Source organism: Plenodomus lingam (assembly GCF_022343315.1).
Source record: "Plenodomus lingam strain CAN1 chromosome Unknown scaffold_20, whole genome shotgun sequence".
Taxonomy (NCBI): Eukaryota; Fungi; Ascomycota; class Dothideomycetes; order Pleosporales; family Leptosphaeriaceae; genus Plenodomus; species Plenodomus lingam.
In genome coordinates this window covers 1,626,333-1,653,959 of record NW_027093974.1, presented here as the reverse complement: position 1 = coordinate 1,653,959, position 27,627 = coordinate 1,626,333, and the positions used below count along the sequence as shown (strand labels likewise).

Here is a 27,627-nt window from a genome sequence, read left to right as displayed (position 1 = left end):
ACCTTCCCTGGTCCGAAAACCTACCTACATTCTAAGCGACTTGGAGTGACACGACCATTATGTCTCTGCTGCACACACCGCCAGAGACCTTTCAGCACATCATTCACGACCTCGTCTCCACAGCTGGCTGTCGCGAAGCTTGCAAGTTACGCATAGTATGCCGTAAGTGTAAATGATGAAGAAATTCAACATTCGAACGTTCACTAATATGTGCAGACACCTTTTGCATTTGAATTCCGCCACGATATTCTTGCCAATCGATCAAGCCATGAACTCCAAACCTCTGGAATTGGTTCCGTTTTGAGCCATAATCTGGGCGCTCTGTTGTTCAACAGGTCAAGGAGACACCTGGGCGAAAATCCGGCTCCACCTGAAAAGATCGAAGAGATGGGTCGCTACTTGACCAAAGAGCTCCAAATGCATGAAATTTCGGCACAGAATTCTTTGATGACCATGCGTCAGAATGTCGTTTCAGCAATTGGACGGCCGAAAGTATTTGGACTACTTGGGTATGGCCTACCTGAACCGGACAACTGCACTGATCAGCACACCCGTCCGTTTACCGAGGACGATATCATTGCGCTGAAGCAGCCATTGAGCCTCCCAGAAAAGATTTGTGCCGCCATTGCCATCGATTCCCACCTGCTTGTGCGCCAGCTCTTGGGTAGAGCAAATGGTCGTCACCTGGTGCGTGATCGTGCGCTCGGTATCGCCAATGCAGTAACGTTTGCTATCTCACAAGCTAGTCAAGACATGCTAAAAGCATTTCTGGGCTTCCTTGAATCTTCTGGTATACACGGCTATCCCATCCAAGAGGCACTGTCTAGAAAAGACTAAAATGTGGATTTTCTAGATGACCGGTCTGGAAAATACTACAATCGTTCAAAGCAAACGCCGCTAGAATTTGTTGTCGGGATAGAGCGGACAGACGCTGTCGAGGTTCTCCAGGTCTACTATCGACGGCACTTTGGGTCGTTCGAGAGAACTATGCAGCAAGCGTTATTGTTCAGTGCCATCGATTCTGGATCATCACGAATGGTACATCTCCTTCTTGAGCTTCCAGTCAAGCAGAGTGGCCCTTGGGTCACCCAGAATCATATGCGACAAGCTGCACGCATAGGTTCTCTCGAGGTCATGATTGAACTTATGACTGCCCCTGATATGAACATCAACAAAAGCTACAAGAATTCATCGCAGAGAGAATTTTTTACGTATAGTCAGAGGCCTCCTGGCAGCCGGTGCTGAAGTTGACATGATCATTGCTGAAGGCTTAAGGAAACATACCGCGTTCATAGTGGCACTGGAAATTGGCAAATACCCTATTGCCATGGAGCTTCTGAGGCATGGTGCAAAGATACCGGACGAGTCCACGACTCAGGGATGGCCCAGGCAAAGGAGAAAACACTTCTATTGTGCACTTGAGATCCTGAAAGGACACAAAGCCCTGACAAGGAAAACACGACAGATGTACGTCTGTGGACACCATGTTTGCAGACTGGCTTTCATTGAAATGTCTTTTCGATATTTTATGCAGCTAGAGAGCATGGGGAAACATTGCGCAGGACATGAATTGAAGAGATGCGATAGTGATCGAAGCAAACGTGTACGTAGGGATGATTATTACGACGGATCACTTGGAGAATTTTCGCAGCTTGCAGGCTTCTTCGTATGAGTTTCCAGCATACTTCGCTTGTTAACCCTGCAAACAAAGTTGAATTTTCCCGTTGAACATTACCATGAAGCAATTTCCACAATCAGTTGTCGGGCCTTCGTGATTGTATTCCAAACATAATTATGCAGACTGAGTCCACAAACAATACATGTGAGCGTACTACTTAATCTTGTCTTAGCTTACATCGGGATTTTCTTCGCTCAATGATGTTTGGCCAACGCAACAACTCTTGATAATATTTGAGAGCATTACCTTCGCCGTTTGAGACTTCAAAGTTGCCAAGACCTTCGATACTTTCTCAATGTATTTCATTATCGACAACAATCCGAGTGGGTATGAGACTATCTGTGATGTGATCTACACCTATTGCAAGACCTGGAAACATCGAGGCAGTATCTTTATTGCTCCTGGAGTGTTACATGCCTATCGATACACAAAATCCACGTGCTGTCATCGAGCCAAGCTACACATTGCCGCCATCTCTTCATATTACGAAAGGTCTTGGGAACCGGAACTGACTAACAAACAACTTTTTTCATCATCAAATTAGTTGATATTGGCAAATTCAAGGTCGAAAATCAGTCGAATTCGCAAACCGCGCAGGATACTGATCGACAATCCGATCGAACCCGATGACTGTAGTTCAAATTTCGGTTTATGCCACATTACCAAATAAGCAGCGATATATCACATCATTCAAAGAAAGAGAACTTTTCGAAATCGGGGAAAGAGCAAAAAGATATTGGTCTTGAGGCGCAACTAGCTCGATCTCAAACAATGAGCGAGGATTGCCATGACTTTTCTTGCAAAGCTAGCGTTAACTATGTGCAATGTTTGTTCAAAGGCACTGGGCTGTTGACTCCTCACATGAAGTGAAAAGGGGCGATTTGCGAACATGTCTTTCACTCATCTCATGAGCTCCCAAAATCAGAGACGGCCATACATGTGAATGTACTGTTCACAAGATCCCATGACTGGGAATGAAATGTGTCTCGGTGCAAACGAAATTTCACTCTCCTGGTCTATATAAACTCCTCCCAACCCATCTACTGTTGTCTTCCCACATCACAGTTTCGAAAACATTCCACCAAACAGCTGATATCTTACCCGCCAAGCGATAGTCGAAAACACTCCACCAAACAACTGATACCTTACCCAATATACGATATTCATTCGACAATATGTTCCGACTCAATGATCTACCACCGGAACTCTTCAGCAACGTCATCCATGAGTTGGTATCAGACATCGGCATCAATGAAGCATGGCGATTACGTGAGACCTCTCGCCTATTTGCCGCAGAAATAGACAACAATGTTGTCTCAAAGCAACGACTCGATATCAACAACAAAGAGAACACGCTAAACATAGCTATTGGCAAAGCAGCGAAGTATCTCTTTTACCAGGTCATCCGGAAACAACCCGACCCTCATACGCGCCCAGCACTTCCACTTCTGGTGCGACGATTGGCCAGCTATCTTCAGGAAGAGCTTGGTGTTCCTGCGAAAGAAGAATACAAAACGATTCGAGATCTTTGCCAAGGACTTGTCAATACCCTCGGCTCTACACAGATCTACTGGTTGATACAGAAGGAACAGCCCTTGACAATGCAAAAGCATCCATTCCTCGAACCGCCCAAAGAGTTGAGTGGCAATCAAAAGCTCTTTGCTTCCATAAGCATCCGTTCGCATACATTGACAGAGAAGCTTCTCGCCGAGATCAACACCACCCACGAGTTTGAGCTCCCTATTCCTCCCCTCGAAGTCGCCCTGGGTTCGAATGATGAGAAACTCTATGGCATCCTGCTGAGTCGCATCGAATCCTATACCGGAACGGAGAAACAGCAGTCTATTTCGCAGCTCGGAGTCGATGCAGCGATAATTCATTCAATCAAGATCGGCAATCTGACGCATACGAAGCAGCTCGTACAACTTCGTGAATCAGTTGAGCCCAGGGTTGCCGCAGAAGCCTCTCGGTTTTGGCTCGTCACGGCAATAGAGACGAGGCAGTTGACAGTTGCCCAACGCTTCGTAAACATGTTTCCTGAACTCAGCCAGAGGAATCTCACCCACTTGACCGTTGTCACTCGTACTTGCCAGACCGGTAGCACTGACATGATGAACCTGTTGATCAATGAGGGCAGTCTTGATCTCTCAAAAGGCAACGTACGGACTTTGCCGTTGGCATGTGCCGTCCGGAACGGATCTCCAGCGATCATTGAAGCTATCATTGACGCTGGAGCGGATGTCAACAAGCGTCTGGAAGGTCGCAATAAGAAGTCCGGACCACAGACTGTCTCCGAGCTTGCAGTTCGCCCAAAGGACTTGGGCATCCTCGACTGTTTGCTCGGTCGTGGAGCGAATTTACCGCGAAAGCGCTTCTGGCCAACCACAAAGAGATCATATCAACGATTTCGTGAGGCTGTGTCAAAGCATGATGCATTCTCCGGCCAGGTTCCGGAGTGGGAGGACTTCATGGCTGAGGAGAAGTAGTGGGCTAGGCATACCTCTCGAAGGTAGCGGCTACGAGGATTAATGCTTGGAATCAGTTGTGTGGATAGACGGGATGTTGTTTCAACGGTTTTCGAACTCAATTCAACGGAGGATGGCTCGGACGATGATCTGACACTGTCAAATATATTCCAGACATCGAGATTCTGTACTATGAGTAACGAATGCCAATCACTCACCCATTCATTGTACGCATCTCATCTTCATGCAGCCTCTGATGAAAGGTACTCTTGAAACGATAACTGTTAAGTAAATCAGATCTGTGTAATTTAATCCTTATATTATTGGTGCGGATAGCTGTACCTGCCTAAACATTGCACAATTCCAATTGCCTGATGAAGGCCATACCAGCCATGTGAATGGGCAATAATTCCCAGCCGTCTCGGACCATTCGAAATGAGGTAGGACAGGGTATCATCCACGTCTCCGCTTCCTTTTACGACACACGTATCCTGCCTCACGTATACAAATGCTGATATAAGTTAATGCAATCTTTTCAGTTGGACAAACGACCTGTTCTGCCCATTTCGTAAGGTTCAACGGATTTGGTATGGCCTCGTTCGTGTGCACTAGACTCTCAATCCGCTCGAAGCTGTGGGCTCATGGGCGAGACCCCCCATCGCAAGCATGGACTTTCTCGATGCGGGGCTAAATGAACAGCTGTTCCTGGGGTTGGCTTCCTGTGGACGGTTTCAATACAAAGTGCAGAATACGAAGACTGTCAGAAGCGAAGAAGCAGCCATACGGTACGGGATGGTACTTGGTGCGCCACCACTGCTGCTCCGCTTTCCCGTAGGAGATTGTTCGCCAAATTTTGGCAGCAATATGAAAAAGGACTTTGGCGGTCAAAAGAGGAAGAGGAGTGTGTAGTGCCGGCCTCGGTATGTAAGCACAAGTGAACAATATCCAATGTGGCTAGACACCGGCGGAGTTCGCACCGCGAAGGCACGAAACCTTCCCTGCATCCGTTCCGGGATCGTCAGGTGGCACGGGTAAAGGAGACACCCATGTTTCAAGAATCATGCGGCCAAGGGTGATCCCCCTCATTATGTATCTCTAGACTATCCCGATTTCTTCGAGTCATGTTCCTCTTGTGCGAAATGTGCCACACTGACTACTGCAGGTGATTACTGTGATATGTCCAGCAAAACTGGGCTTTACGCTGGCGTCACATGTTGTCACGCACCATTCTGTTCGGACCGGCAAGCAGAAGATGACGCTGCTCTCACCTTCCCTCGACGCCTCATTACCGGTACCATCCTCATATCATCACTTCAGTACATGCACGCCCAAGCAAGAAAGGAATGGGAACCCAGAGCGACCTGCTTACGTGTGCCACAGATCAACATTATGGGTCTTTTGGTCTTGCTGAGCCTCATCTCTGCCCAACAGGTATTGCTTGTGTCATCATTTTGCTCGAAGACCAGCCGACTGAACATCGAGTCTGCAAACTACGACGATGGCTCGAGCATTACCCTGAAGGTTTTCTGGATTGCCTGGGCGAGCAAATGCGAGCCTGAAACAACAACGGGGTGTCCTTTCTTGTGAACAGAGACTACTCGATTCCGCAGCATCTGATTGGGGAATGGACCATCCTGAAAAGTATAAATCTGGACAACACGATTTTCTTCAATTTGATCTGATTCGACACAAAAGTTAATCGACACGCGACAATAGGAACTAGGCATGCGCAAACGGCAGTGCGCAGGCCGTTGCGGAACTCTGACCAGGATTCGCATCAACTCGGGCCGTCACTCGTGTCGGCCTCATTGGCGGCGATATGGTCGCCCCAGCACTGCGAATTTCCCCACGATCGTATACCCAGTCTGAGACTCGAGGCGTGGTTTAGTCCGTATTATTTCCTAATTGGGTCGTAGTCACATGGATCAAAACGGCTCTGGCGCCCCAAGACGTGGAAAAGGTCGATTCACATTGACGTTAGACACGCGCGCGACTGCGGCACGGTACTTGCAGGCGTATACCTAGCTTTGAAGCCACGAGTCTGGACCCACGGAACGAAGTATTGCAAAGGGCTGTGCGGATTATGAGTAACGACAGCAGGAGCAAGTAGGTAAAGTGGTGGGGCTGCGCGTTTGCTTACATGCAATCTACCCTACCTGATCAACGTCTTTTATGCTCCTCTCCCACCACCTTACATGTCAACAATTTTGTAAGGTACCATGGTCCTCGTCGATTTACAGGTACGGGCCGAGGGCATGGGTGCCACCCATTCGCTGCCCTACAAGATCGCCCTCATTGCCATATGCTTCCTGGCTCTCGCTGTCTGGAACGCGTTTGAGGTCTTCGTCAGCATCTTTCGTCGCTTTCGCAGGTATACCGGTCTATACTTCTACTCGCTCATCGCCGCCTCGGTCGGTATCCCGTTACACGCCCTGGGTTACTTTCTTCGCTTCTACGATGTCTCCAATTCGGTCCCGATCCAAACTTTACTGGTCTGCGGAGGTGGCATGCTCATGATCACTGGACAGAGCATCGTCTTGTGGTCACGGCTTCATTTGATCAGTCCAGGAAGAAGAGACAGATGGCTGTTGTGGATGATCATTTGCGCCTGCTTCATCGTCCAGGGTGGCGCGACAGTGTTATTTACGGCGGCAGCTATTCCGTCATCGGCGCAGGGTTTTCTCAATGTCTACCAGATATGGGAACCCTTTCAAGTCACTTGGTTCGCCTTCCAGGAATCTCTCATCAGCTGCATCTACATATACAGAACCTCCGTCCTCATACGCAGTTCGGCCATCTTCCGCAGCAAGGACACGAAACGCATCTTCAATCACCTCATGATTGTCAACGCCATCATCATCGCTTTCGACATCACAATCGTTTCCTTCCAGTTCGCGAACCTCTTCTACCTACAGACCAGCTGGAAAACCTTCGTCTACGCTGTCAAACTCCGGCTTGAGTTCGACATTCTCCAGCAGCTCGTCGACTTCACGCAAGCGGGATTCATCGGTGGTGGCTCGAGGCCAGATGACATGTCGCTAGGGCCAGCAGATGAGCGCAATGAGACTACAAGCAGGGTAGAGGCAGCGCCTCCCCAACCGAGATTCGGCAACTCTTCCTATGCGCGCATGAGCGAAGATGGCGAAATACCTGTTTTGCCTGTGGCGGACATGATGCGGAAGACCACGAAAGTGGAGGTCACGATTGAAGACGATGATGCTTCAAGTAACATGAGCACGAAAAAATTACGAGGACACGAGGAGCCTGCTTAATACCCATCTGGCGTTCATGAATTGTTTTCCGGCGTTATAATACTATTAGAGTTGCTCAACTAGAACGTATACGGGATTTTAATACGAAAGGCTGCTAGCCATGATTCACTTTCACATTGATTCCTATCATCCACGCAAGAGTCTTGCGAACCCATCCTATGATGATATTTGCTCAGACACGTCGGTAATTCCCACCCCAACAATCCATAATGCTTCACACTGCTCGAGAATCAAAACAAGGCTGATATAGTAGCAGTATGCGCCCGAAGAAGAATGTGCTGCATGACGAAAACTAGGTTTCGTTGCTGTCGTATAGTCTTACTCCAAGCTGCCTTCACCACGCCTCTCAGCTCTACCCGGTTGCGAACATATCCATGGTGCATACGTGGCCAGAAGCCCACCGTAGCCGGTATTGCGAGTTGCCGATCTAGTCTTACAAACGGCGAGCTGAGCATAGTTTATGGTGGAATCCACGCGTCCCCATTCTAAGCTCACGGGAGATAACAGTTTTACGTCAGCCTCCGATCCAGCCGTAGAGCTATGGTGGGAAATGCTATATTATAGTGACGATTTTATAAGTCACTGAAGTGTACAAGATAGTCACCCAAGCATTCGCTGGGAAGGAATACCACACGAAATTTCGAAACGTTTTCCTCCTGTGCTGATGGCCGCACCATTTGACCTTGCCCAGCAATCTGACCCCGTTCAATCAGTACTGAGATACAGTCAGGTGTAATGATTAATCACATGGAAAGATGCGAAAAGGGACCAAACATCGTGACTATCATAATATCGTGACAGGGTTCCCGTGAGTACAACAGGTAAGCTCGGGTGATGGTAATAGAGCTTGTGCTGCATCGGCCACCTACATGTCCGATTCTTGTGGCGGACACGAGTCCTTGTTCTATAGTACCAGAACAAAGATCGATTCGACAGACTGCCCATTGTACATGGTGAGTGTAGAATGGGCCCTGGAGGATAGAAAAGACATGAAGGATCAAGCTTTTCTCGGCAAAGCTCGATGATGATAAGAGTGGGGTGATCGACGCTGTGCAGCTGGCCAACGAGCGTGGTGTGTACCTGCAACACGGATAGTAGCCTTGATCTTATTCCATCTCACTTTATGATATCGTTTAGATGGCAGACTGATTCAAGAAGGTGAAGGAACATGGTGTTCAATCTCTCGTGCTGAAGACGTGACTTTCTCAGAGACACTACTTAGATTTGTCTCGCGACGTATTAACTTGACTCGGGATGGCAGCGCCATCCAAAGCCTACCGGTACATAAGGCTATGATCATGATGAGAATTGATATTATATGGACTATTAAAGGAATTTTGAACCTATCAAAACATGTTCAACCCATCATGAGCATGCAGGCGATTATTATATGATGAGTAGTATGGGTAGACAAGCTGCCTAAAATTGCAGCATCCCACAGATTGCTTTGTACTGGATTGGTCCTTTCAAGCGCTGTCTTAAGTTGCTAACCACTCGCCCAGGTATCAATTCCTCAGTCGTTGTTACCCGTAGCGACACCCCAGAAGTATGCTGCCCACGCACCCAGAATCAGGAACAACAGCGCAATGAAGAGCGACATGCTGACTCTCCTATTTCTATAACCCTCGGCTCCACAACCGAACTGTTCTCTGCGCTCATTGATCACGTCACCCTTTGCGATCCTCTGCTTCCTGGTCCATTGGAGGTGTTTGAGATCTACGGTCCAATAACTCCCGATAAACAAAGTAGCGGCAACCAGTACAGAACCAGCGGCAAGTACGACGTATACAATGACTACATTATCATAGGAGTCATTGTCACGATCTTGGATGACGCCAGTGATAATGCGAACGATGATACTCATACTGTTGTTGACGGCAATCTTGACAGCATAGGCCGAGCCAAAAACTTCCTGGTGCCACATTGAGGTGCGGATTGAGTCGATGATGACAGTCGGACCAAATGTGAATGCGACGCCATATATTCCAAAAGAGGCTGCGGTGCCAGCGTACGTTGGTCCCCACGCTGCTAAACACATGGATAGGAGCATTCCCAGGCCGCAGACAAGCATCAGGGTAATGCGATTTCCAAGGAGGTCGATAAAGATTCCAATGAGTGGTACCAGGAAGAAGCCCAGGTACTGTGCCATGGAGGAATACCAACCTGCTTTGACAGCGTCCATATTGAACCGTTTCTCGGCCAACTCGGTTGAGTTCTGCGAGAAGATCACAGCAGTGCTGGTTTGAAAAAGTGAGAAACCAACGATGCTCCAGAAGGGCCACGGCAGTTGAAGGACTTTTTTGACCTCGAATTTCTTGTTGCTTTCTGTGAGCTTTTCACCAGTCGCAGGATCATAAGTGCCGGTATACTTCTTGGCACACCATCGTGTGAAGTACCAGTATACAACCGTTGTAACGTTGGTGAAGAGGTTCATGAAAACGGCAGTCCAGTATACCCAGCTGAAGTCACCGGTGTTCTTAGCAATCACATTTGCAGTCGCTTTGCCAACAAAAGATCCGATCTTGCCGACGCCGAGTTGGAAGCCAAGGGTCGAAGCAAAGCCGTTTGAAGGAGCGAACCATGAGCTAAAGATCTTGTACTGAGCGACCTGCGTAGCAATATCGCCGAACGCTTGGACAACGACGCCAAAGATCATGAATCTGTATGATCGGACGGTGGTGGCAGCCGCGACGAAGATCGCACCAGTGCTGTATATTGCGTTACCCCATAGCATAGCGCCTAGAAGTCGTGGTCAGGAGCCTATTGGAGTTATCAAATTTGAAGTAACTGACTTGCACCGCCGATCCTATCCGTGACGAGACCACTGAGGAGGATCAAGGCGGTCTTCATGAAATCTTCGCTAGCTTCGAGTACAGAGAATTGGGCATTATTGATATGCAATTGCTATTCATAGTTAACGGAACCATCCATCTGCAACCTTGGTGATAAATTGTACCTTTTTCAATGTGCTCTTCATCGCACCAGTCACCCCACTACTCCAGTGGGATCCAAAACCAGTTGCCGTTACCAACAAAAGAGCAATTAGCTTCATCTTTAATGGAATCTTTGAGCTGTGATCTAAGTCGCCATGCTCGCTCGTTGAAGGAGCCTCGCTCTCAGCAACGACAACATCCTTGACCGTCTCCTTTGTAGATGCGACCTGCTCCAGCTGGCTCCTAGTGACAGTTGAGCCCGTACGCTCTGCGGAAGGTTGAGTATTCATGCCTGCAGATATAAAGTGTATCCAGAGACACGCACAGTTAATGATGATCAGATAAGAGGAATGATCAAACAAGCTGCAGCGATACACCTTGACTTAGTACTGGGCCTTGGTTCGAAAATCCACGCGGAAGAGCTGCAGGGTCTGATGGTCCACATTGTGCGAGCGGGTAGCATTCGGGCCTTCCGAGTGACAATGTAACTATCTCCACGGCTTCTATTCCATACTCAAGCGAGCTTACCAAGCTGTTGTCACGCGAAAGACTCTTGATGCCGACAGTTTGCAAGTTTGAGGATACTCTGGAATTGGATCATGGTAGTGCGCGCCATTCACAAAGCGTAACATGATTTACAAATGCCATCGATATGTATCAGCCGTATAGAATTTGAATTGCGACCTGAACATGCTGCGTTCTACAAGAGAAGAGGTCTGCAAGGGGGGCCGATTACGTTAGTGAAAAGGAACGAGAGCCGGTTGTGTTCCCGGTCTGGTCTAGAATTCTCGCGTATGCTTCGACGAACCGTGCCCGGTGAAAATTTTATCAGATCCTGCATCAGATAAGATCTCTTGACATCAAGCCAAGCTGTAGGGCGATGTCGCTTCTCTCCAAGAAGTCTTCGCCAATGCGAACCTCCGACATGGCCAAGATATTTGTCATTCGTATACCGGTACCTGACTGACACACGGTAGCCGGAAAGATTCGGAGTTGGCTCGCATCAACATCACCCCTGGCGTCCACATTCAACCGCACGGCCAGTTTTCCATTCACTCCCGACTAATTCGGGAACACCAGCCATATCGATCAGACTATCAACTGACCACAACAGCACATCATTAAAGGCATTCAGCCTCTAAAGCTTTACTCCACCAATATCCTGTCACCCACTGTGATGAACTCCAAAATCAAACACTGGGCGCATCAGATAACGATTCCTCAAAAGGGCCCAACCGTTTCTCTGAAAAACCATGGTACATCTCTCATAAATATTTATTCTTGCTGTGGTCCATTGCCGCTTGACATATGGTATTTACCAGACTTTGCATTCCAAGTTGAAGTGATACAAAGGCGACTGAAAGCCCCACTGATCAACTAGGTACCCCGCACTTGGTTCCTTGTAAGGTCTTCTATTCTCCTTCGGCTCTTGAAGATATGCACCATCATTCATATACATTCATCTCGAAGATTGCAGCCGAGATCTTGAGATTGCAATGGGAACATCAGGATCTGTGACCTGCGCGTACCATTCCCGAACGCAACCGCGACTTGACGAGTTCCATGTTGCGATCCACAACATGGGCATCCACACAGAAGACACCGCCAATAGTGCGCATGGCTGCAGTATTTACCTTCAAAACAGATTCGTTAGTCATGCGAAGGAGCACTCGTACATCAAGCCAAAGGCGTTCAATCAGGTCGTAATCCAACAATGTTGCCGCATGAGGCCACTCCGCGGATGAATCATAAGTTCAATATGGTATCTCACAAACCGAGATATATGATTGAAACACGTGAACGAGATTGATGGGATCATCTTATATGCCGAGTCCGGCAATGAGGTCCAACGTTCAGGACTGCGTTACGATTGGAACGTTGCCTACCGACTAAGAGAAGGACTTATGAAGATCAATCTATTCATATCTCTACCTGCGACCAAAGAGTGGAGTGCATGTCATTCTGATGAACTGTTTTGACAGTCAACAGCGTGGCCGGGCAAACCACCGCCTTATAAGACCACAGGTAGACATCACAAGCCAGTACCATCAAGACAGAAGTATTGACCGCTTTTGCATTTCCTCCTCCAACATCAAGCCTCACACATACAACATGACCGCCGCCACAGAAGCTCCCCGACGGGTAGAATGGAACGGCAAGCAAGTGCCAGTGTACCCAATGCAGACCATTGATTTTTCGGCTTTGCTGTCTCAGGAGCCCAGCGAGTTGGAGAAAGTCCTGCAATGCTGCCAAAAGGAAGGCTTCTTCTACCTCGACCTTAACAACGTCGACGGTCGCAGGTTCCTTGATGATCATCAGGAGTTACTGAAGCTCATGCATCGTTTCTTCGATGCACCACTGGAGGTCAAGAACGAGTACGGGCTCATTAGCCCACATCTTGGGTAAGTTTCACTCGGAAGAAAGTCCGAGAAATTTTTCAGGGTGCTGACGTGTAACAGATACGAACCTGTTGGCTCACGCAACGGTGTCCTCGAAGACACGCGTGATGGCTACGAAATGGTCAAAGTTTCCCGTGATGAAATCCAACGCGAATCTCCCCACATCCCCCGCAACATCAAGAACAGCTCAGACCTGAAAGTCCTTGAGAATGCCATCTCAGGCAACAACATCATGTCCAAGGCTATCCTGGCCGCCCTGTCCTCCGCATCCGGTCTCACAGGCGCATCGCGCTTTGAGAACATGCACCGCAACCATCGTCCTTCAACCAGCACTCTCGCAATGATGCACTATATTCCCTCGAACCCATCAAAGGACGGCAACGTAGGTCACCAGAAGCACACGGATATCAGTTCGCTCACCGTGCTGTTTACCGAGCAATGGGGCCTTCAGATCCGGCCACCAGGGACCAAGGAGTTTGGATTCGTTGAGCCGAAGAAGGGCATGGCTATCATTAATGTTGGTGATTCGCTTCGCTTTGCAAGCGGACATACGTTCCAGTCATGCATTCATCGCGTTGTGCCGTTCAACTATAGCGAGCACCGCTACTCGGTTGCTTACTTTCTTCGCGCTGAAGATGAGACCATGTTCCAAGATAGTGAGGGTAGGTACGTCACTTCGCGCCAGTGGCATGATGAGAAATTCATGGCGTTCATTGCTTCGCCGGCAGATCAGGCAAAGGCACCGAGCTCGCTTTTGCTGGGTGGCATGAAGGAGGACGAGACTGATGTCTATGGATTGCCAAAGGCTAAGCCTGTGGCGGCTGAGCCGTTGAAGAACGCTGCTGTGGAGGTGACTGCTGTTGAAGTACATTAGGCTTTTGATAGCCTCTTCCGTGCTGTCTAGCTTAGTGTTTCCAGTCATTACATCAATGCAGGGATGGCTGGTGTTGTATATATCACACAAGTACATAGGCCATCAAATTGAGCCATTCCTTTGAACATATAAAAACACACGATGCATAAGCATTTCGACCAAATCGGACGCCATGGTGCACAGTATTTTGCGGATATATGCCACGCGAGATTGAATAGCCGGAAACACGGTTGTAGATCATTAATTGCAGTACTCTTTAAACAGCTTGGTAAATTGGGTTAACCAGGATCGACACCTTGCCGGGAATCCTCCACGGGTAATTGAACGCTTTCGTCACGAGTACCAGCCATGCGTTATCTCCCAAGCTTTTCAATCACATTGCAATAGTCCTTTTGTTGCACAAAACATACCTGCCATAAAGATGAAGTTGTTTTGGCTTCTATTAGCAACACCCGGCGTCTTCGCGTGTGACAAAGAGCACAGGTTTCGTCGTCATGACCGACACATACAGCGCCGCTCGGTCAATACTACGTTCCCACCAGTATTGACTGATCACGAGAGAATATTGGTATCAACTTTCGACAACGCTTCGATATCGGAGTGGTCGCGACATTATAGTGGGTCAAGTATTCTTTGATCAGATGTTGAACATTAACGAATTCCAACAGCCCACAAAAGGAATGTCGCAGGTGAAAGCGATGCTGCTCCTCGCTGGACAGCCGAGCAATGGAAGAAGCATGGGTTTTCAACGAGACTAGATGAATATCGTGAGTTGCAGCAATAGCTTAACCTATGATCTGTTGATGAGTAGTAAGATGTCTACCTGAACTATCCTGTCCACCGTTCTCTTGAACTCAAATACAGCAACGGAAGCAGCTATGTACCGACGCTGGAGGAAGAGGTTCTCGAAGTAGACGAAGTTACCGGGTATCAGCTCTCTTTCGTCTGCGGGCAACGCCTCCAGATCCCCTTCTAACATGTTTCAGGGATCCAGATCACGTCCCTGCCTTCCACGGGTATTCTTTTTCTGGAAACGCGAGTGCAGAATACGTATATGTTGGTATGATACATTAACGCGCTGATTGATCAATCTGATTTGCTTCAGGTCGTGGTCAACGCGAAGACTTCCAACGTCTGAAGGACCTGGGAATCGATCTGGCCGGCAAGATCGCGCTCGCAAAATACGGCGGTCCGTTCCGGGGTCTTAAAGTGAAGAACGCGCAAGAGCATGGGATGGTTGGCGCCATCATATTCACTGATCCTGGTGATGACCGGAATATGACGGCACAGCACGGTTTCAAGCCATATCCGGACGGACCGGCGCGCAATCCCACAAGTATCCAGTAAGTCCACTTGTACATGCTGTCTGAAAACATGAGGAGACTGACCCTTATTCTCTATTTTTGTAGAAGAGGTAGCGTAGCATTTTTGAGCACATACCCGGGCGATCCAACTACACCTGGCTATCCATCAAAAGAGGGCTCACCGAGACTGGAGAAAAGGACTGTGCCTAGTATCCCATCGCTTCCTATATCCTGGATAGAAGCAAAACCATTATTGCAAGCTCTGAATGGCCATGGTCTGCAAGCGGCGGAAATTGCACGTCCCAATTGGCAAGGGGCAATACCAGGAGTCGAATACAGCAGCGGCCCGGTTTTCGGCACGAGCTTGACAGTCAATAATGTTATGGAAGACGAGATAGGACAGATTTGGAATACCATTGGCATTATCAACGGAACCAACGAAGACGAGGTGGTGATTGTCGGTAATCATCATGACGCGTGGATGATTGGAGGCGCAGGTGAGTCTAACAAAAGCATCGTTTTACCTGGTCTGAAAAGCCTCAGCGGACCCACATTCTGGATCGGCAATCTTGGTTGAGCTTGCAAAAGCTTTTGGATCCCTACTTGAGACAGGGTGGAAGCCGCGGCGTACGATTGTCCTTGCTAGTTGGGATGCAGAAGAATATGGATTAGTGGGAAGGTACGTCAAGGATGTCATTGTGGGAACTGTGGACCCTAGGGTATCTGACTTCAAGTATAGTACCGAATGGGTGGAGGAGTACATACCCTGGCTGAAGGATGCCGCAGTCTCGTACTTGAACATTGACGTTGGTGTTGCGGGTACCATACCTGACTTCTCTGCGACCCCAGATCTTCACGCGCTCGTCACCTCTGTCGCAGAGAAGGTAAGATGGCCCCATGGTAAAGACCGGACTTTGTACGATTTATGGGAAGAGAAGACTGGAGAGATTGGTGTTTTGGGCGCTCAAAGCGACTACACGGCCTTTGTGCACCGGAGTGGGATTGCTGCCCTTGATATGGGTACCACGCGTGGCCCACTGGATCCAATTTACCATACGCATTCAAACTTTGACTCTTTCCATTGGATGTTAAACTACGCGGATCCCGGATTCCTGATGCACAAAGCCATCGGCCAGTTTCTCACGCTGATGGTTTTCCATTTGGCAGACGACGAAATACTCCCACTAGAGCCATCCAACTATGGGCCTGAGATGCGCGGATACTTCAGAGATCTGGAGCAATTGTTACACAGCGAGAATTCCAGCACGGAAACAGACCTATCGCTGCTTGAAAACGCCATCACTGCCTTTGAAATCGCAGCGCAAGATTTCGATTTACGTCGTCATCAGGCTGCTTTCAATGGATCCGAGTTGCTACGTGAACTCAATGGCAAAGCGCGTGACTTCTCACGTGGATTCGTTAGTCAAGGCGGGCTTCCGGATCGCAAGTTCTACCAACACCTCATCTTTGCTCCAGGTATAGACACAGGCTATGCCCCCGTAACCTTTCCCGGCATTACGGAAGCAGTACTCGCTGGCGACTTGAGCTTGGCTCAAGAGTTTGTTGATCGGACATCGAGTGCAATTATAACGGCAGCAAATCTCCTGCGCAAGTAGAATAAAATTGGTAGATATGACGCTACACTAGAATGACAGCCCCTGAACAATTTGAAAATGGTGCGTGTGGCTGCCCAAAGGGACGATGAGGCTGCCCAGGTACCGACATGCGGAATTGATCAAACCTTAAGATGTTAATGTTGCTCGAGCGTAGCGCCAACCTCATCTGCTCTATGAGTTGTCTGGCAACACCCACGTTTCGTGCCCCTAAGCCTCACAATTTCCATGGGAGGAAGAATCTTGTGTTCACGCCCGAGACTTTTATCCCAGGAACACACGTCGAAGCGAGAACCCAACCTGGTTCTTTGTCGAAATTATCGATGGAGCCTGGAGCAATTATGCTCCTGTCAGTGAATTTGCGGAAACGGGATGGGCAAGCGACTACCGGTAGAGCGCAACGCCTCCTCGCCTCCTCCCACGCATTTGTACAGCATAGACCATCGCTTTTGAGGACTAGCCCTAGGTATTCTCACGTAGTCCAATGTGTCTGTAGTCTCGGCCCTCGGAGGGAACGTCACATCAGCGACTACAAGGGTCTAGATCCTACGACTATGATCTGGTCCCAACTTAAGCCTTATCTCTATACAATTGTCTTGTCGTGCAGCATTAACCGCAAAGATGATAAATAGATGATGGCGCTATATTCACCAGTCGAAATTCCTACAGTCTTCATCAATATCCCTCCCATTGGTAGCCTATTTGTTACTCAATGACCATGTTCCAAAACCATGGAACGGTTTTGCCCGCCTTAATGTTTGATGGCTATCTATAGCCAGAGCTTTCTTGCAATGCTCTTTTTTTTGTCATTTACTGCCAAGAAAGAGCATTGCGGTTCCCCAAGAAGCGCTCGACTGCCACCTGCCAAGTGCTGGCCACTGGCATCGCGGGTATCTTGTAGTGGCAAAGAGAGCGCCACCACGGCATAGGGTTCCACGAGAGACAGCACTATGTAAGTTGGGACGTCGGTGTTGAAACGAGATTGATCGCACCAGACTCGACGGAGCCACTCGATAGTTCCTCGAGTGACAGTATTGTCATATGGCAAAACTTGCAAGGAGCGCCCTAAAGAGGATCTTCATCATCTGGTTCATTGCGCAAATATGCTACCTCATCTTGTGGGTAGCTGGCTGACCAAAGCGCCGACTATCAATAGTGCTGCAAGGATACCACTTTGTACGGGTGCAAACAAGGCGGAGCGAATGATAACCAAAGACCCAACTACTACGAATGTAATAGGCAGTACAGTAGCAGGCCGATATGGCCGTTCAAGCTGTGGCTCTCGTCGACGAAGGATCAGAAGACCGATGACTGTGGACACATAGAAGACCCATTCCGCCATACCGACGAAGGTGAGTAATGCTCTAAAACTACCAGTAATGATGTAGATGAGCGTTACGACCAGAGCGAGTAGATTCGCATATCTAGGCTCAGGTCAGCGTGGTCTCCAGCCTTCATAGATGGTACTGACAACGGCGCATCGAGACCCGAAAGTGACTGGTCATCACTATCTTGTGTTCGTCTCCGTGTCGGGAGCCCACGCTTACTGAAGAACGCTGGAAGATAATGCCGTTGTGATGCAGCCATTGTTAGTCTGCCTACTGAGAAGACGTTGCTTGTGATAGACCCAGCACATGAGATGGCGACAAGAATCGTGACGACGATACCAGCGGGTCGACCTAGAAGTGAAGTCGCTGCAGATACCGCTACTGCGTTGTTGCTGCTTATCTTAGTCCAAGGAACTAGAATGTAATATGCAATATTGACAAGCTCGAACGAGGACAATACCACCACCATGGCGGCTTTGATAGCTTTGGGAAGCGCCCGACCTGGATCACGGATTTCGCTCGCAACGACGTTGGCCTGCAAAGATATATAAGGATGGAACACAAGATAAATATCGAGATAATGGAGGACACTCACATTGTCCCAACCGTCATAAGCCCACAGACCTCCATATATGGCTGCGCAATAATGGCCATAGCGATCCCAGGCACCCATTGATGCCCAGTCGATTGTGTGACCCTCAGACACCGTGGGACGAGTCTCAAACCATCCCTTGGAGTACCAGTCACTTGAGCCAGACAGTGGTGAGCTCGGATTGACTAGATGGGCAACAACCGCGATGAGGCCACCCATGACAAGTAGTCCAACGGTTGACAATTTGAACACGGTGAATGACTCGCTCAGTTTCAAGGTGAACTTTGTGTTTATAGAATTGAGAAGGACCATGGAGATCAAAGCTAGCGCGGCGATGAGTTTGAGTGCGCCAGGACCATTGATGGAAGTAATGGATCCAATGGACTCTGCTATCACGATACTCTGAATAGCCATTGATGAGGGTTTTACGGCCATGATGTAGACCCATGCCATCTGGAAGGCAACGGTATCTCCAAACACATGGCGTAGGTACTCCTGCATGCCGCCATTGAGGGGCAATGCTGCACCTAGCTCAGCGAACGATGCAGCTCCCGCCCAAGACAGGAGTCCCCCCAAAACCCATACAAGAAGAGCGGCACCGGGTGAGGGAACATTGCTGTCGACCTGGGCAGGCGAGGCGAAGATGCCCGAGCCTATCTGCAAGGTGACCAGCACAGCAAATGCATGTCGCGTCGTAAGCTGCTTGGCTAGTGAATGGGTTGATGCTGATGCTGACGAAAGTTGTCGTCCCAGTAGCGGTTCCACCTCTGTGGGGTTTGGTTTGGGTGGTTCATGCGCGTCGGGGTTGATATCATGATCCATTTGTGCGACTCGATCACTAAAGGGCCGCCACTTCACATGCGGCCACAGTAGACAAAGATCTTGGACGGCGGAAGGATTTCTATCTTAGCAGTTGATGCGGTTTGTAACTACCAAGACAGATGAGCCTTGAAGGGACGAAAAAAAGGGGAAGGGGTTAAGCAGTCTCAGACGGTGACGGCGTTGTCAAGACTTCAAGAGACGCTAGAGGCGGGGGTTACACTTCAAGCCGTAAAGGTAATAACAATGCCTGGAGAAAGAAAAAAGGGGTATACTTGTGTGTACCATCTACACAATGGACCTCAGCAGTCGCACCTTGGCAAGCAGATGTAGTTATTGAAGATGAAGGGCCACTCTGCCAGTGAAAAGGAAAGCCAGGCTGAACATCGAACATCTCAGAGTGGTCTAAAAGTGGCGGTCGTGCACAACGCCACAGTGTGGCTGAGAAAAAGGCTTGGCCATCGCCAGACCTCGCAAGAGCAGCCCACTAAGAGGATCCAACTACACCAACCCCATACATACAACCCACTGCAAAACCTTACCTAGGCCTAGAATCCGCTGCCTTTGGGACAGAAAGTGCCTCCGACAAATTCCTCGCCCGACCAAACCACCTGCAACCGCTGTCGCCCCCGGTGCCCCCCACACCCCTCTTCGCTTTCCTCCACGCCAACAAGCAGGTACGTCAACACGACTCCCGCGCCAGAGCTCGCCAGCCCCGCAATCACAAACTCATTTCCACCCAGGGGCAGATACAAGCAACACCTCCCCTCCTCCTCCATTGTTAGCTGCGCCACCTTACGCCTCCACTTTGGGCAGCTAGTACGCTCCAACGACATCATCTCTGCCACCCGCCCCTCGACACAATACCGCCATCATGGACGCGAATCAGAACGACGAGCTCTATCCAATCGCCGTTCTCATCGATGAACTCAAGCACGACGATGTCATTTTGCGATTGAACGCCATCCACCGCCTCAACACAATCGCTCTTGCACTAGGCGCCGAACGGACACGGGAGGAGCTCATACCTTTCCTCGACGGTGAGATTGCAGATGATCAGCAGTAGCGGGGCCCTTGGCTAACAAGTCGCACAGAATCTGTCGAGGATGAAGACGAAGTTCTCACAGCGCTGAGCGAGGAGTTGGGCAAGTTTGTCGAATACGTTGGTGGTCCAGAGCATGCGCATGTGCTCCTGTCACCTCTCGAGAATCTTGCTGCGATAGAGGAGCCCCTCGTTCGAGAGAAGGTGCGCTCTATCCTCGTTTTTGGTAATTATAAAACTGATGTGTGTGCAGGCTGTCGAGTCGCTGAACAAGATCTGCGAGGAACTGTCGCAGCAGCAGATTGAGGACGCTTTCATCCCCCTTGTCCTGCGCCTATCAAAGGCTGACTGGTTTACCTCGAAAATCTCCGCGACTGGTCTTTACCAGACTCCGTACTCGCGCGCCACACCGCCCTCGCAAGAAGCGCTCAGGCAGCACTACGGACAGCTTGTGCACGATGACACACCCATGGTTCGGAGACAGGCCGCCAACAACCTCGCAAAGTTCATCAAGGCAATGCCACCAGCGATTGTCATTGACGAGATGATTCCGCTTTTCCAGCACCTCGCTGCAGATGACCAGGACAGCGTCCGTCTTCTGACGGTAGACATCTTGATCGCAATCGCAGAGGCAGTACCCAAGGAGCAGCAGTCAAGTCATGGTGTACTGCTGACGGCGCTTCGCAGTCTGTTTGAGGATAAGAGCTGGAGGGTGCGATACATGGTTGCAGATCGGTTTGAGAAGGTAGGTGCAATCGCAAGCAAAACGAAGCCCAGGCTAACAGCGTCTAGATTGCGAAGGCCGTCGACGAGGAGGTCGTCAACCGTGACTTGGTCCCAGCGTTCGTCAAGCTTTTAAAAGACACCGAAGCGGAGGTCCGCAGTGCCATTGCAGGGCAGATCCCTGGTATGAGGTGCAGCAGCTCAGGTCATCAATATGGTGCTAACGTAGGCTGACAGGCTTCTGTGCACTGCTCGAACGCGAGACGCTTCTCCACGAGGTCATGCCCAGCATTGAGGAATTGGTCTCTGACCAGTCGCAGCATGTTCGCGCTGCTCTTGGCACTCAGATTAGCGGGCTGGCCCCAATCCTCGGGAAAGAAGAGTAAGCCTCCAGGAACGCGTGACCACGTGCTCTCGTACTGATCCTGGCTAGGACCATTTCACACCTTCTACCCATGTTCCTTCAAATGCTCAAGGATGAGTTCCCTGATGTTCGTCTGAACATTATCTCGAAGCTTGAGTCTGTGAACAACGGTATGTGCTGTCAATGTAATTATACACAATCTTTGCTGACATGAAGCAGTCATCGGCATCGAGCTGTTGTCCCAATCCCTTCTCCCTGCTATCGTTCAGCTTGCTGAAGACAAGCAATGGCGCGTACGACTTGCTATTATCGAATACGTACCTCTTCTTGCGTCTCAGCTCGGTGTCAAATTCTTTGATGAGAAGCTGAGCAGCTTGTGCATGAGCTGGCTCGGCGACACCGTCTTCTCTATTCGTGAAGCGTCCACCCAGAACCTCAAGAAGCTTACAGAGGTCTTCGGTGTGGAGTGGGCCAACGATGCGATCGTTCCCAAGGTCATGGCTATGGGCCAACACCCCAACTACCTCTACCGAATGACAACCTGCTTCGCTGTTTCAGTAAGTGTCGATACGACGTTTCTCAATTCCTCATTCTAACGCATGTAGACTCTCGCACCCGCTCTCAGCTTGGATGTCATCGAACAGTCAATCATACCCATGATGGACAAACTTGTAAACGACGATATCCCCAACATTCGCTTCAACGTCGCAAAGTCATACGGCCAGCTTATCAACACACTGAAGCAGCTACCGGAGGAGGGTACAGTCATCGCTCTTGAGAAGGCGGGCACACCCGGCCAAGGGTGCCAAAAAGCAACCGACGTCATCACAAAGAGCATCCTGCCGAACCTGGAGAAGCTGCAACAAGATGACGACGTTGATGTTCGATACTTTGCAACGACGGCGGCACAGAGTTTCACGGATGCGATGCAGACCTAGGAGGTCGTAGAGCGTCCGAAGACTTCCAGTATTTCAAAGGATTGACATGACGATGAAGCATTGATGCATGGGTTAATGACATGGATAGACGTAGTGCACGAGAGCAAAGCTTAGGCTTGCTTTTGTTGGATTGATGTGATGGCCTTGAAAGCATTGTAGCGTAACAGCAAAGGTGAAGAGCCCAAGACAGGAGGTCGTAGTGTGGGCTCATTCAACGAACATAGCCAACAAAGATTAACACTGTTAGATGTTTGATGACGGCACGTAATGGCACAATTTGTGCAATCAAGCAAAGAGGTTGTTGATCAAGTTTGATGGACAGTATTTGACCACTGGCCTTGGCTACGGCATTCAATTCCCTTGGTGGTACCTGGAACTGGTTTCTAGAGGGCACCAGCACTCTTGAGCATATTCTTCAACTCCCTCCTCTTGCTCTGCAGGTCCGAGTTGCCACCAATGTGCTTCTGCGCAATGAATATGCTAGGCACCGTAGTCTGGCCCGTCATTTCGCCCAGAGCAGACTGGATGGCGGATCCATCATCTAATCAGCCCGCGTTAGTACTTGTATCTCCATGCTACGCTCCCCACCCGTCCCCTCTGCCATGTATCTTGCCGCGTCACGCCATGCCACGGTGCGGAGAGTGAAATTGTGCAAACGTACCGACTTGATCCAACTCAATGGCATAAAACTTTGCGCCACTCTCACTCAACAGTTGTTTGGCCTGTCTACAGTACGGGCACCATGACTTGCTGAAGACGGCAACCGGGTTCTCTTCGATGATGGATTGGACTTTGGCCTTTGAGGCGGCCATGGTGGTTGGGCTGGGGGCGCGCGAGAAGAAGCGCGCGAGGAAGGATATGGTTGCGGTTGGGGGGCCGGAGGGCCTCGGTATCTGGGGGTAGGGCTGTGATGGGGCGTAAGTGAGGTGAATGGCGAAGTAGAAGTGGCCGTGCTTAAGTGAGTAGTGCGAGAAGGGGCGAGGGGGTGTGGGCTCAGAGATATGCGCTATGTGTAGTGAAAAGGTTGTTGCGTGGTGACGGATGCGGGTTGGGATGGAGGGGGGGGAAGAGAGTGAGAGAGACGTACTGTAGTGTTTGTGGGAAATAGGGAAGTAAGTAGGTAGGGACTCGATCTAGAGTCTTTAGTAGAGAAGTTGTGTGTGTGTGTGTGATATTAGTGCGCGCACCCCGCAGCAGATTTGATGATGGTGGTGGTGGTGACGGATGGCGCAAAGTGACGCCCACCCACCCATTTTTAGTCCGTTTTTGCGCTGCGACGGCGCCGATCGGTTCGGCCGAGAATGAAGGGGAAAGGATCAATCATCAGGGCAAGGTATCAAGAGTGCAGAACAAGGGTATTGAGGTTTTGACTGCCTGTCCAGCCATGACGATTACGCGTCGGTGACTCGGTGGTCGCGCTCCAGGGTCCAGTGAAAAGCTTGGGATGGATGGCTGGGTGAGAGTTGCAGGAAACCTTGATGTGAAGATCGTGTAAAGGATTGTTAGAGTTTTGCTTTTGCTCGAAAGTGGTACATGTCAAAAACGTTGCAGGTAGTGTAGTAATCGTTGCAGCAACAACTTGTTCGGGTCGCGCGCTCTTCCGCATTCCGCCCGAGAGAAATGTCCATGAGTGGTTCCGCGTACTTCCATCGGTGTTGCACCTTGATGATTCAATTTCCCTGCGCCAAGGGCAGCAGCTCAACGTATGATCTTGACTTAGCTACCTGTACCTACCTACTACCCTATCGATAGCGATTGCTTTGCCTCCCTTTCGTCTGTGAATACTACTACTACTACTACTACTACTACTGCTACTACTGCTACTACTACTGCTACTACTACTACTACTACTACTACTACTACTACTACTACTACTACTGCTACTACTACTGCTACTACTACTACTACTACTGCTACTACTACTACTACTACTACTACTACTACTACTACTACTACTACTCAATCCTACAACAACCACCATCGCCACCACACCACAACGAACCCTCCCCCCGAGGCCGCCGATTACATGTCCACCCCATCCACGCCCTCATCGCGATGACGTCTTCGGCCGGCGGCTCAATCGCATTCTTCGTCCTCGCCCTCCTCACCATCATCGGCCTCGTGCTTCTTCTTCTGCGATATTACCTCCCTCTCCGCACAACACCTGCCTACGTACTCGTCCCCGTGTTCCTGGCCATTGCCCTCCCAGCAAGCATCGTCGTGCTCCTCCCCGTCGATCTCGCAAGCAGCGCCGGCATAGCCACGGATGGTGCAAGGGGGATCTGGCTGCCCGACACCGTCGTGTACAAATCATGGCGCATTGTGTATTGGCTTACCTTTGCGCTGACATGGGCCATCCTGCCGATGCTAGGCGAGTACTGCGATTCGGGCTATCGAGAGCCCAAGGCCCGGATGCTGTATGCGCTGAGGAGTAACGGGCGGTATTGGTTGATTATGCTGGGAATCGGTCTGGTTGGGTCAATATATCTGATTTGGTGGAATGGGTTCGAAAGGGATACTTTCAAGTCGCTGGTCATGGCGCTGGCATACACGTGGGGGTTGATACTGGGCATCTATCTCATGGGCCACGGGCTGGTCGCATTCCCGAGGAGTCTGTTCCGGTATGCGAGTGTGAGTGCGCGCTTGAAGAGGATACAGAGTTCTGCGCCCAAGATTCACGAGAAATTGCATGATGCGCTGGAGATGCTGGAGCAGTACGAATATCAGGTTGTGCAGCTGAAGCAGCGGAAAAATGCGATTCCACGCGATTTTCAAGAATGGATCGACGAGTTGGCGGAGAAGAGCAATTTGCCAGAAAGTAGAGTAGGCGCATTCGCACGAACAAACGCAACCACCATCCCACCCGTAGTCACAGAACGCTACCTGGCCGACCTGACGCGCAAACTGAAACGAGCGCGTCACGCAAAAGCCCGCTTCGAAAACGAATGGGACCATGTGGTCCGCCGTGCCCTGCGTACGCAGGCTATCCTCGACTCCAAAGCCAGTAAACGCCTGGAATTCATAGCATCGCAGGCTGGTCTTTTTGACCGTCTAAAGTTGCATACACCATACACACGTTACCACCTACACGTTCACATCATTCCTGCGCTAACCTATCTCACCTGGATTATCGCAGTCCTAGCCTCCATCTCGATCGTATGGTCTGAATGCGTGCGCGAAGCTCAGGATTTTGGAGGCCAAAAATTATCCATCATCGGCTGGACCGTTGTTCACCGCGTCGAGAGCGGCCGGTCGTCTATCGGGTTCAACAGCCAAATCATCGCAGCAGCATGGCTATGCTACATGTGCATCTGTGCCTTCTACTCGCTCACCGAGATCAAAATCTGGGGCAACCGCGCGCTCGTCCGCCGCAACACGTACCAAGAATCCGCCACCTGGTACGGGCTGCAGGTGGCCAAGCTAACCGTGCCCCTGAGCTACAACTTCCTCACCATGACGGACAAGACGATCTGGAAGGGCACCATGTTTTACAAGTTTCTGGGCCGGCTGATTGTGCTGACGCCGCTGGGCGAGGGCTTCAGCGCATTTTTCCCAATCTTCATCCTCGTCCCCGTGTTTGCGACGGCGTTTGGGCTCTATGGCAAGGTGAAGAGTATCTGTGGCTTTGGCGATTTGCTCGAGGACGAAGAGGAGGATGCGCGAGGCGGGTATGCGGGCACGGGGTCCTGGCGCGAAGGCCGCGCGCTCATCGAGAGGGAATTGCAGGCTGCAAATGGCAATGCCCTGGGTCTCAGCGCAAGGTCTCCTACTTCGCCGCCCAATGAAGAGTATGCGGATTCTTCTACGCCCGCTCTTCTGTCCAACGGCACCACAACGGGAATCGGTGCCGAACCCGGTACCAGTCGACAGCAACCTAGATTACACACGCGACCTGAGCGTCGCAGACTCCTCGACGACACTGCCACCGACGATGACGACGATTCCGCCAATTTCCTGGAAACTTTTGCAAGTAGAGTCAAGAACACGTTTGAGAGTGCCGACTTTTCGGTTCCGAGGCCGAGGTGGCTGGGCGGGGATGAGCAAGCGGATCTCGTGGGCAGGAGTCGGAGGAGTAGAACTGGGGAGCGGGCGGCGGATCGCGGAAATTCCTTCTTGGGCCTGTTTGGCGGACGGGGGGATGAGGGGCGATTGCGGCTGTGAGGTTGGGGATGGGTTGGGGTGTTAGCTAGTACGATAGTTTTGTAGGCAGCAAGAAGGGTTTGGGGGATAGGCGTTGTGGGCATTTACGCGGCGTTTGTGAATTTCTGAGAGGGGAAATAGAGAGCAAGGATTGGATTCGTTGTATTTCCGAATATCCTTTTCTTGTTCCGACACTGGTCTTTTTCTGTTTGTGTATTTTCTTGGCTATTTTATTCGGGGGTTCCTTTTCTTGGGGTGAGGACATGTAAACGTCGTCAGAACAGAGTGTACCTGTAAACACATTTCCCGACACCCATGTCCTGTCCATTCACCACTATACCATACCCACCACACCCCTCTTCCTTCAACTCCCTCCACACCCTTTTCCCTTTGCTAACAACACGCAAAGCAGTGGCTTGGCTCACTCGACAGTGCAAAGTGCATAGAGTGGTGTGATGCGGTGTGATGGGTGTGGCGATGTGTGATTTACGTATTTACTTTGTTTAGGAAAAACTGGGGAGGTGGAATGTTAAGTGTGTTCTTGTGGATAGGATGTTGCGGGTGAGTACGGGGGTTGAGGTTGTAGTGGTACTTGACTGGGTGTTGGGAGAGAGGTAGGTACCGGTATGATGTCATGACTTGCTCTAGTTGAATTGCGTTGAACAGCAGAATGAATGTTGGGGGACGGTAGTAGGACTAGGAATATTCCGTCTTTGCAAGTTTAGATCACTCTACATCTTGACCCATTTCTTGAGTGATTTCAAGCCATGGTCCCTCGTACCACACTTTCCATCACCCACACATATCCCATCTCCACAACCCACCGCCCACAATGCACAAACCCTGCACCCTATGCCACACCCCCCGCCCCGTACTCATACGCTGCCAAATCGACGGCACCAGGACCTGGCACTTTGTCTGTCCCGGCAAGTGTTGGCAGTCTGTATCAGGGGGCGTGGAAGACGCCAAGGGGTTCGAGGGCCAGTTTCCAGAGTATCGGTATGGGGGCATGGTGAGTTTTGCTAGTTTCTTTGGATGGATTGGGGGAATAGGAGAAGGAAGAAAACGAGGAGGAAGAGTTGTAAAGGAGGAAAAGACAAACTCCGATCATCTCAACCGCACCGAGGACATCAATCCATAAAG

The 27,627-nt window shown here is 50.1% G+C and overlaps 13 protein-coding genes across 13 annotated transcripts; 10 read left to right on the top strand and 3 right to left on the bottom strand.

Annotated features, from left to right (window-relative positions):
- Positions 1 to 59: 59 nt before the first annotated feature.
- IAQ61_011560 (uncharacterized protein) lies at positions 60 to 1,672 on the top strand (the record flags this gene model as incomplete). Its single annotated transcript, XM_066099256.1, has 3 exons — positions 60 to 155; positions 217 to 790; positions 1,218 to 1,672. The coding sequence occupies 3 exons, from the start codon at positions 60 to 62 to the stop codon at positions 1,670 to 1,672; spliced, it is 1,125 nt and encodes a 374-aa protein (XP_065950775.1).
- Positions 1,673 to 2,853: 1,181 nt separating this feature from the next.
- On the top strand, positions 2,854 to 4,164 carry IAQ61_011559 (uncharacterized protein; the record flags this gene model as incomplete). Its single annotated transcript, XM_003844077.1, has 1 exon — positions 2,854 to 4,164. The coding sequence occupies one exon, from the start codon at positions 2,854 to 2,856 to the stop codon at positions 4,162 to 4,164; it is 1,311 nt and encodes a 436-aa protein (XP_003844125.1).
- Positions 4,165 to 4,755: 591 nt separating this feature from the next.
- On the top strand, positions 4,756 to 5,730 carry IAQ61_011558 (uncharacterized protein; the record flags this gene model as incomplete). Its single annotated transcript, XM_003844076.2, has 2 exons — positions 4,756 to 5,044; positions 5,306 to 5,730. Coding segments are annotated over 2 exons (714 nt in total), but the record flags the coding sequence as incomplete, so codon positions are not given.
- A 632-nt stretch (positions 5,731 to 6,362) lies between these two features.
- IAQ61_011557 (uncharacterized protein) lies at positions 6,363 to 7,415 on the top strand (the record flags this gene model as incomplete). Its single annotated transcript, XM_003844075.1, has 1 exon — positions 6,363 to 7,415. One exon carries the CDS (start codon positions 6,363 to 6,365, stop codon positions 7,413 to 7,415), a length of 1,053 nt encoding a protein of 350 aa, XP_003844123.1.
- A 1,513-nt stretch (positions 7,416 to 8,928) lies between these two features.
- On the bottom strand, positions 8,929 to 10,638 carry IAQ61_011556 (uncharacterized protein; the record flags this gene model as incomplete). Its single annotated transcript, XM_003844074.2, has 3 exons — positions 8,929 to 10,154; positions 10,208 to 10,319; positions 10,372 to 10,638. 3 exons carry the CDS (start codon positions 10,636 to 10,638, stop codon positions 8,929 to 8,931), a joined length of 1,605 nt encoding a protein of 534 aa, XP_003844122.2.
- A 1,290-nt stretch (positions 10,639 to 11,928) lies between these two features.
- IAQ61_011555 (uncharacterized protein) lies at positions 11,929 to 13,621 on the top strand (the record flags this gene model as incomplete). Its single annotated transcript, XM_066099255.1, has 3 exons — positions 11,929 to 12,051; positions 12,374 to 12,723; positions 12,808 to 13,621. 3 exons carry the CDS (start codon positions 11,929 to 11,931, stop codon positions 13,619 to 13,621), a joined length of 1,287 nt encoding a protein of 428 aa, XP_065950774.1.
- Positions 13,622 to 14,042: 421 nt separating this feature from the next.
- Positions 14,043 to 16,541, top strand: IAQ61_011554 (uncharacterized protein; the record flags this gene model as incomplete). Its single annotated transcript, XM_066099254.1, has 8 exons — positions 14,043 to 14,238; positions 14,290 to 14,388; positions 14,437 to 14,548; positions 14,608 to 14,681; positions 14,727 to 14,964; positions 15,031 to 15,422; positions 15,469 to 15,604; positions 15,665 to 16,541. The coding sequence occupies 8 exons, from the start codon at positions 14,043 to 14,045 to the stop codon at positions 16,539 to 16,541; spliced, it is 2,124 nt and encodes a 707-aa protein (XP_065950773.1).
- Positions 16,542 to 17,649: 1,108 nt separating this feature from the next.
- Positions 17,650 to 19,280, bottom strand: IAQ61_011553 (uncharacterized protein; the record flags this gene model as incomplete). The annotated part of the gene is made up of 3 exons (XM_066099253.1): positions 17,650 to 17,962; positions 18,010 to 18,401; positions 18,462 to 19,280. The coding sequence occupies 3 exons, from the start codon at positions 19,278 to 19,280 to the stop codon at positions 17,650 to 17,652; spliced, it is 1,524 nt and encodes a 507-aa protein (XP_065950772.1).
- Positions 19,281 to 19,619: 339 nt separating this feature from the next.
- On the top strand, positions 19,620 to 20,062 carry IAQ61_011552 (uncharacterized protein; the record flags this gene model as incomplete). Its single annotated transcript, XM_066099252.1, has 3 exons — positions 19,620 to 19,680; positions 19,830 to 19,954; positions 20,021 to 20,062. 3 exons carry the CDS (start codon positions 19,620 to 19,622, stop codon positions 20,060 to 20,062), a joined length of 228 nt encoding a protein of 75 aa, XP_065950771.1.
- An 89-nt stretch (positions 20,063 to 20,151) lies between these two features.
- PAA1 (Polyamine N-acetyltransferase 1) lies at positions 20,152 to 22,344 on the top strand (the record flags this gene model as incomplete). The annotated part of the gene is made up of 8 exons (XM_003844070.2): positions 20,152 to 20,317; positions 20,372 to 20,523; positions 20,573 to 21,064; positions 21,112 to 21,226; positions 21,280 to 21,424; positions 21,476 to 21,576; positions 21,626 to 21,963; positions 22,012 to 22,344. The coding sequence occupies 8 exons, from the start codon at positions 20,152 to 20,154 to the stop codon at positions 22,342 to 22,344; spliced, it is 1,842 nt and encodes a 613-aa protein (XP_003844118.2).
- Positions 22,345 to 22,727: 383 nt separating this feature from the next.
- IAQ61_011550 (uncharacterized protein) lies at positions 22,728 to 23,156 on the bottom strand (the record flags this gene model as incomplete). Its single annotated transcript, XM_003844069.1, has 2 exons — positions 22,728 to 22,885; positions 23,006 to 23,156. 2 exons carry the CDS (start codon positions 23,154 to 23,156, stop codon positions 22,728 to 22,730), a joined length of 309 nt encoding a protein of 102 aa, XP_003844117.1.
- A 1,243-nt stretch (positions 23,157 to 24,399) lies between these two features.
- Positions 24,400 to 26,505, top strand: IAQ61_011549 (uncharacterized protein; the record flags this gene model as incomplete). Its single annotated transcript, XM_003844068.2, has 1 exon — positions 24,400 to 26,505. The coding sequence occupies one exon, from the start codon at positions 24,400 to 24,402 to the stop codon at positions 26,503 to 26,505; it is 2,106 nt and encodes a 701-aa protein (XP_003844116.2).
- Positions 26,506 to 27,316: 811 nt separating this feature from the next.
- Positions 27,317 to 27,625, top strand: IAQ61_011548 (uncharacterized protein; the record flags this gene model as incomplete). Its single annotated transcript, XM_066099251.1, has 1 exon — positions 27,317 to 27,625. One exon carries the CDS (start codon positions 27,317 to 27,319, stop codon positions 27,623 to 27,625), a length of 309 nt encoding a protein of 102 aa, XP_065950770.1.
- Between the last annotated feature and the right edge of the window lie 2 nt (positions 27,626 to 27,627).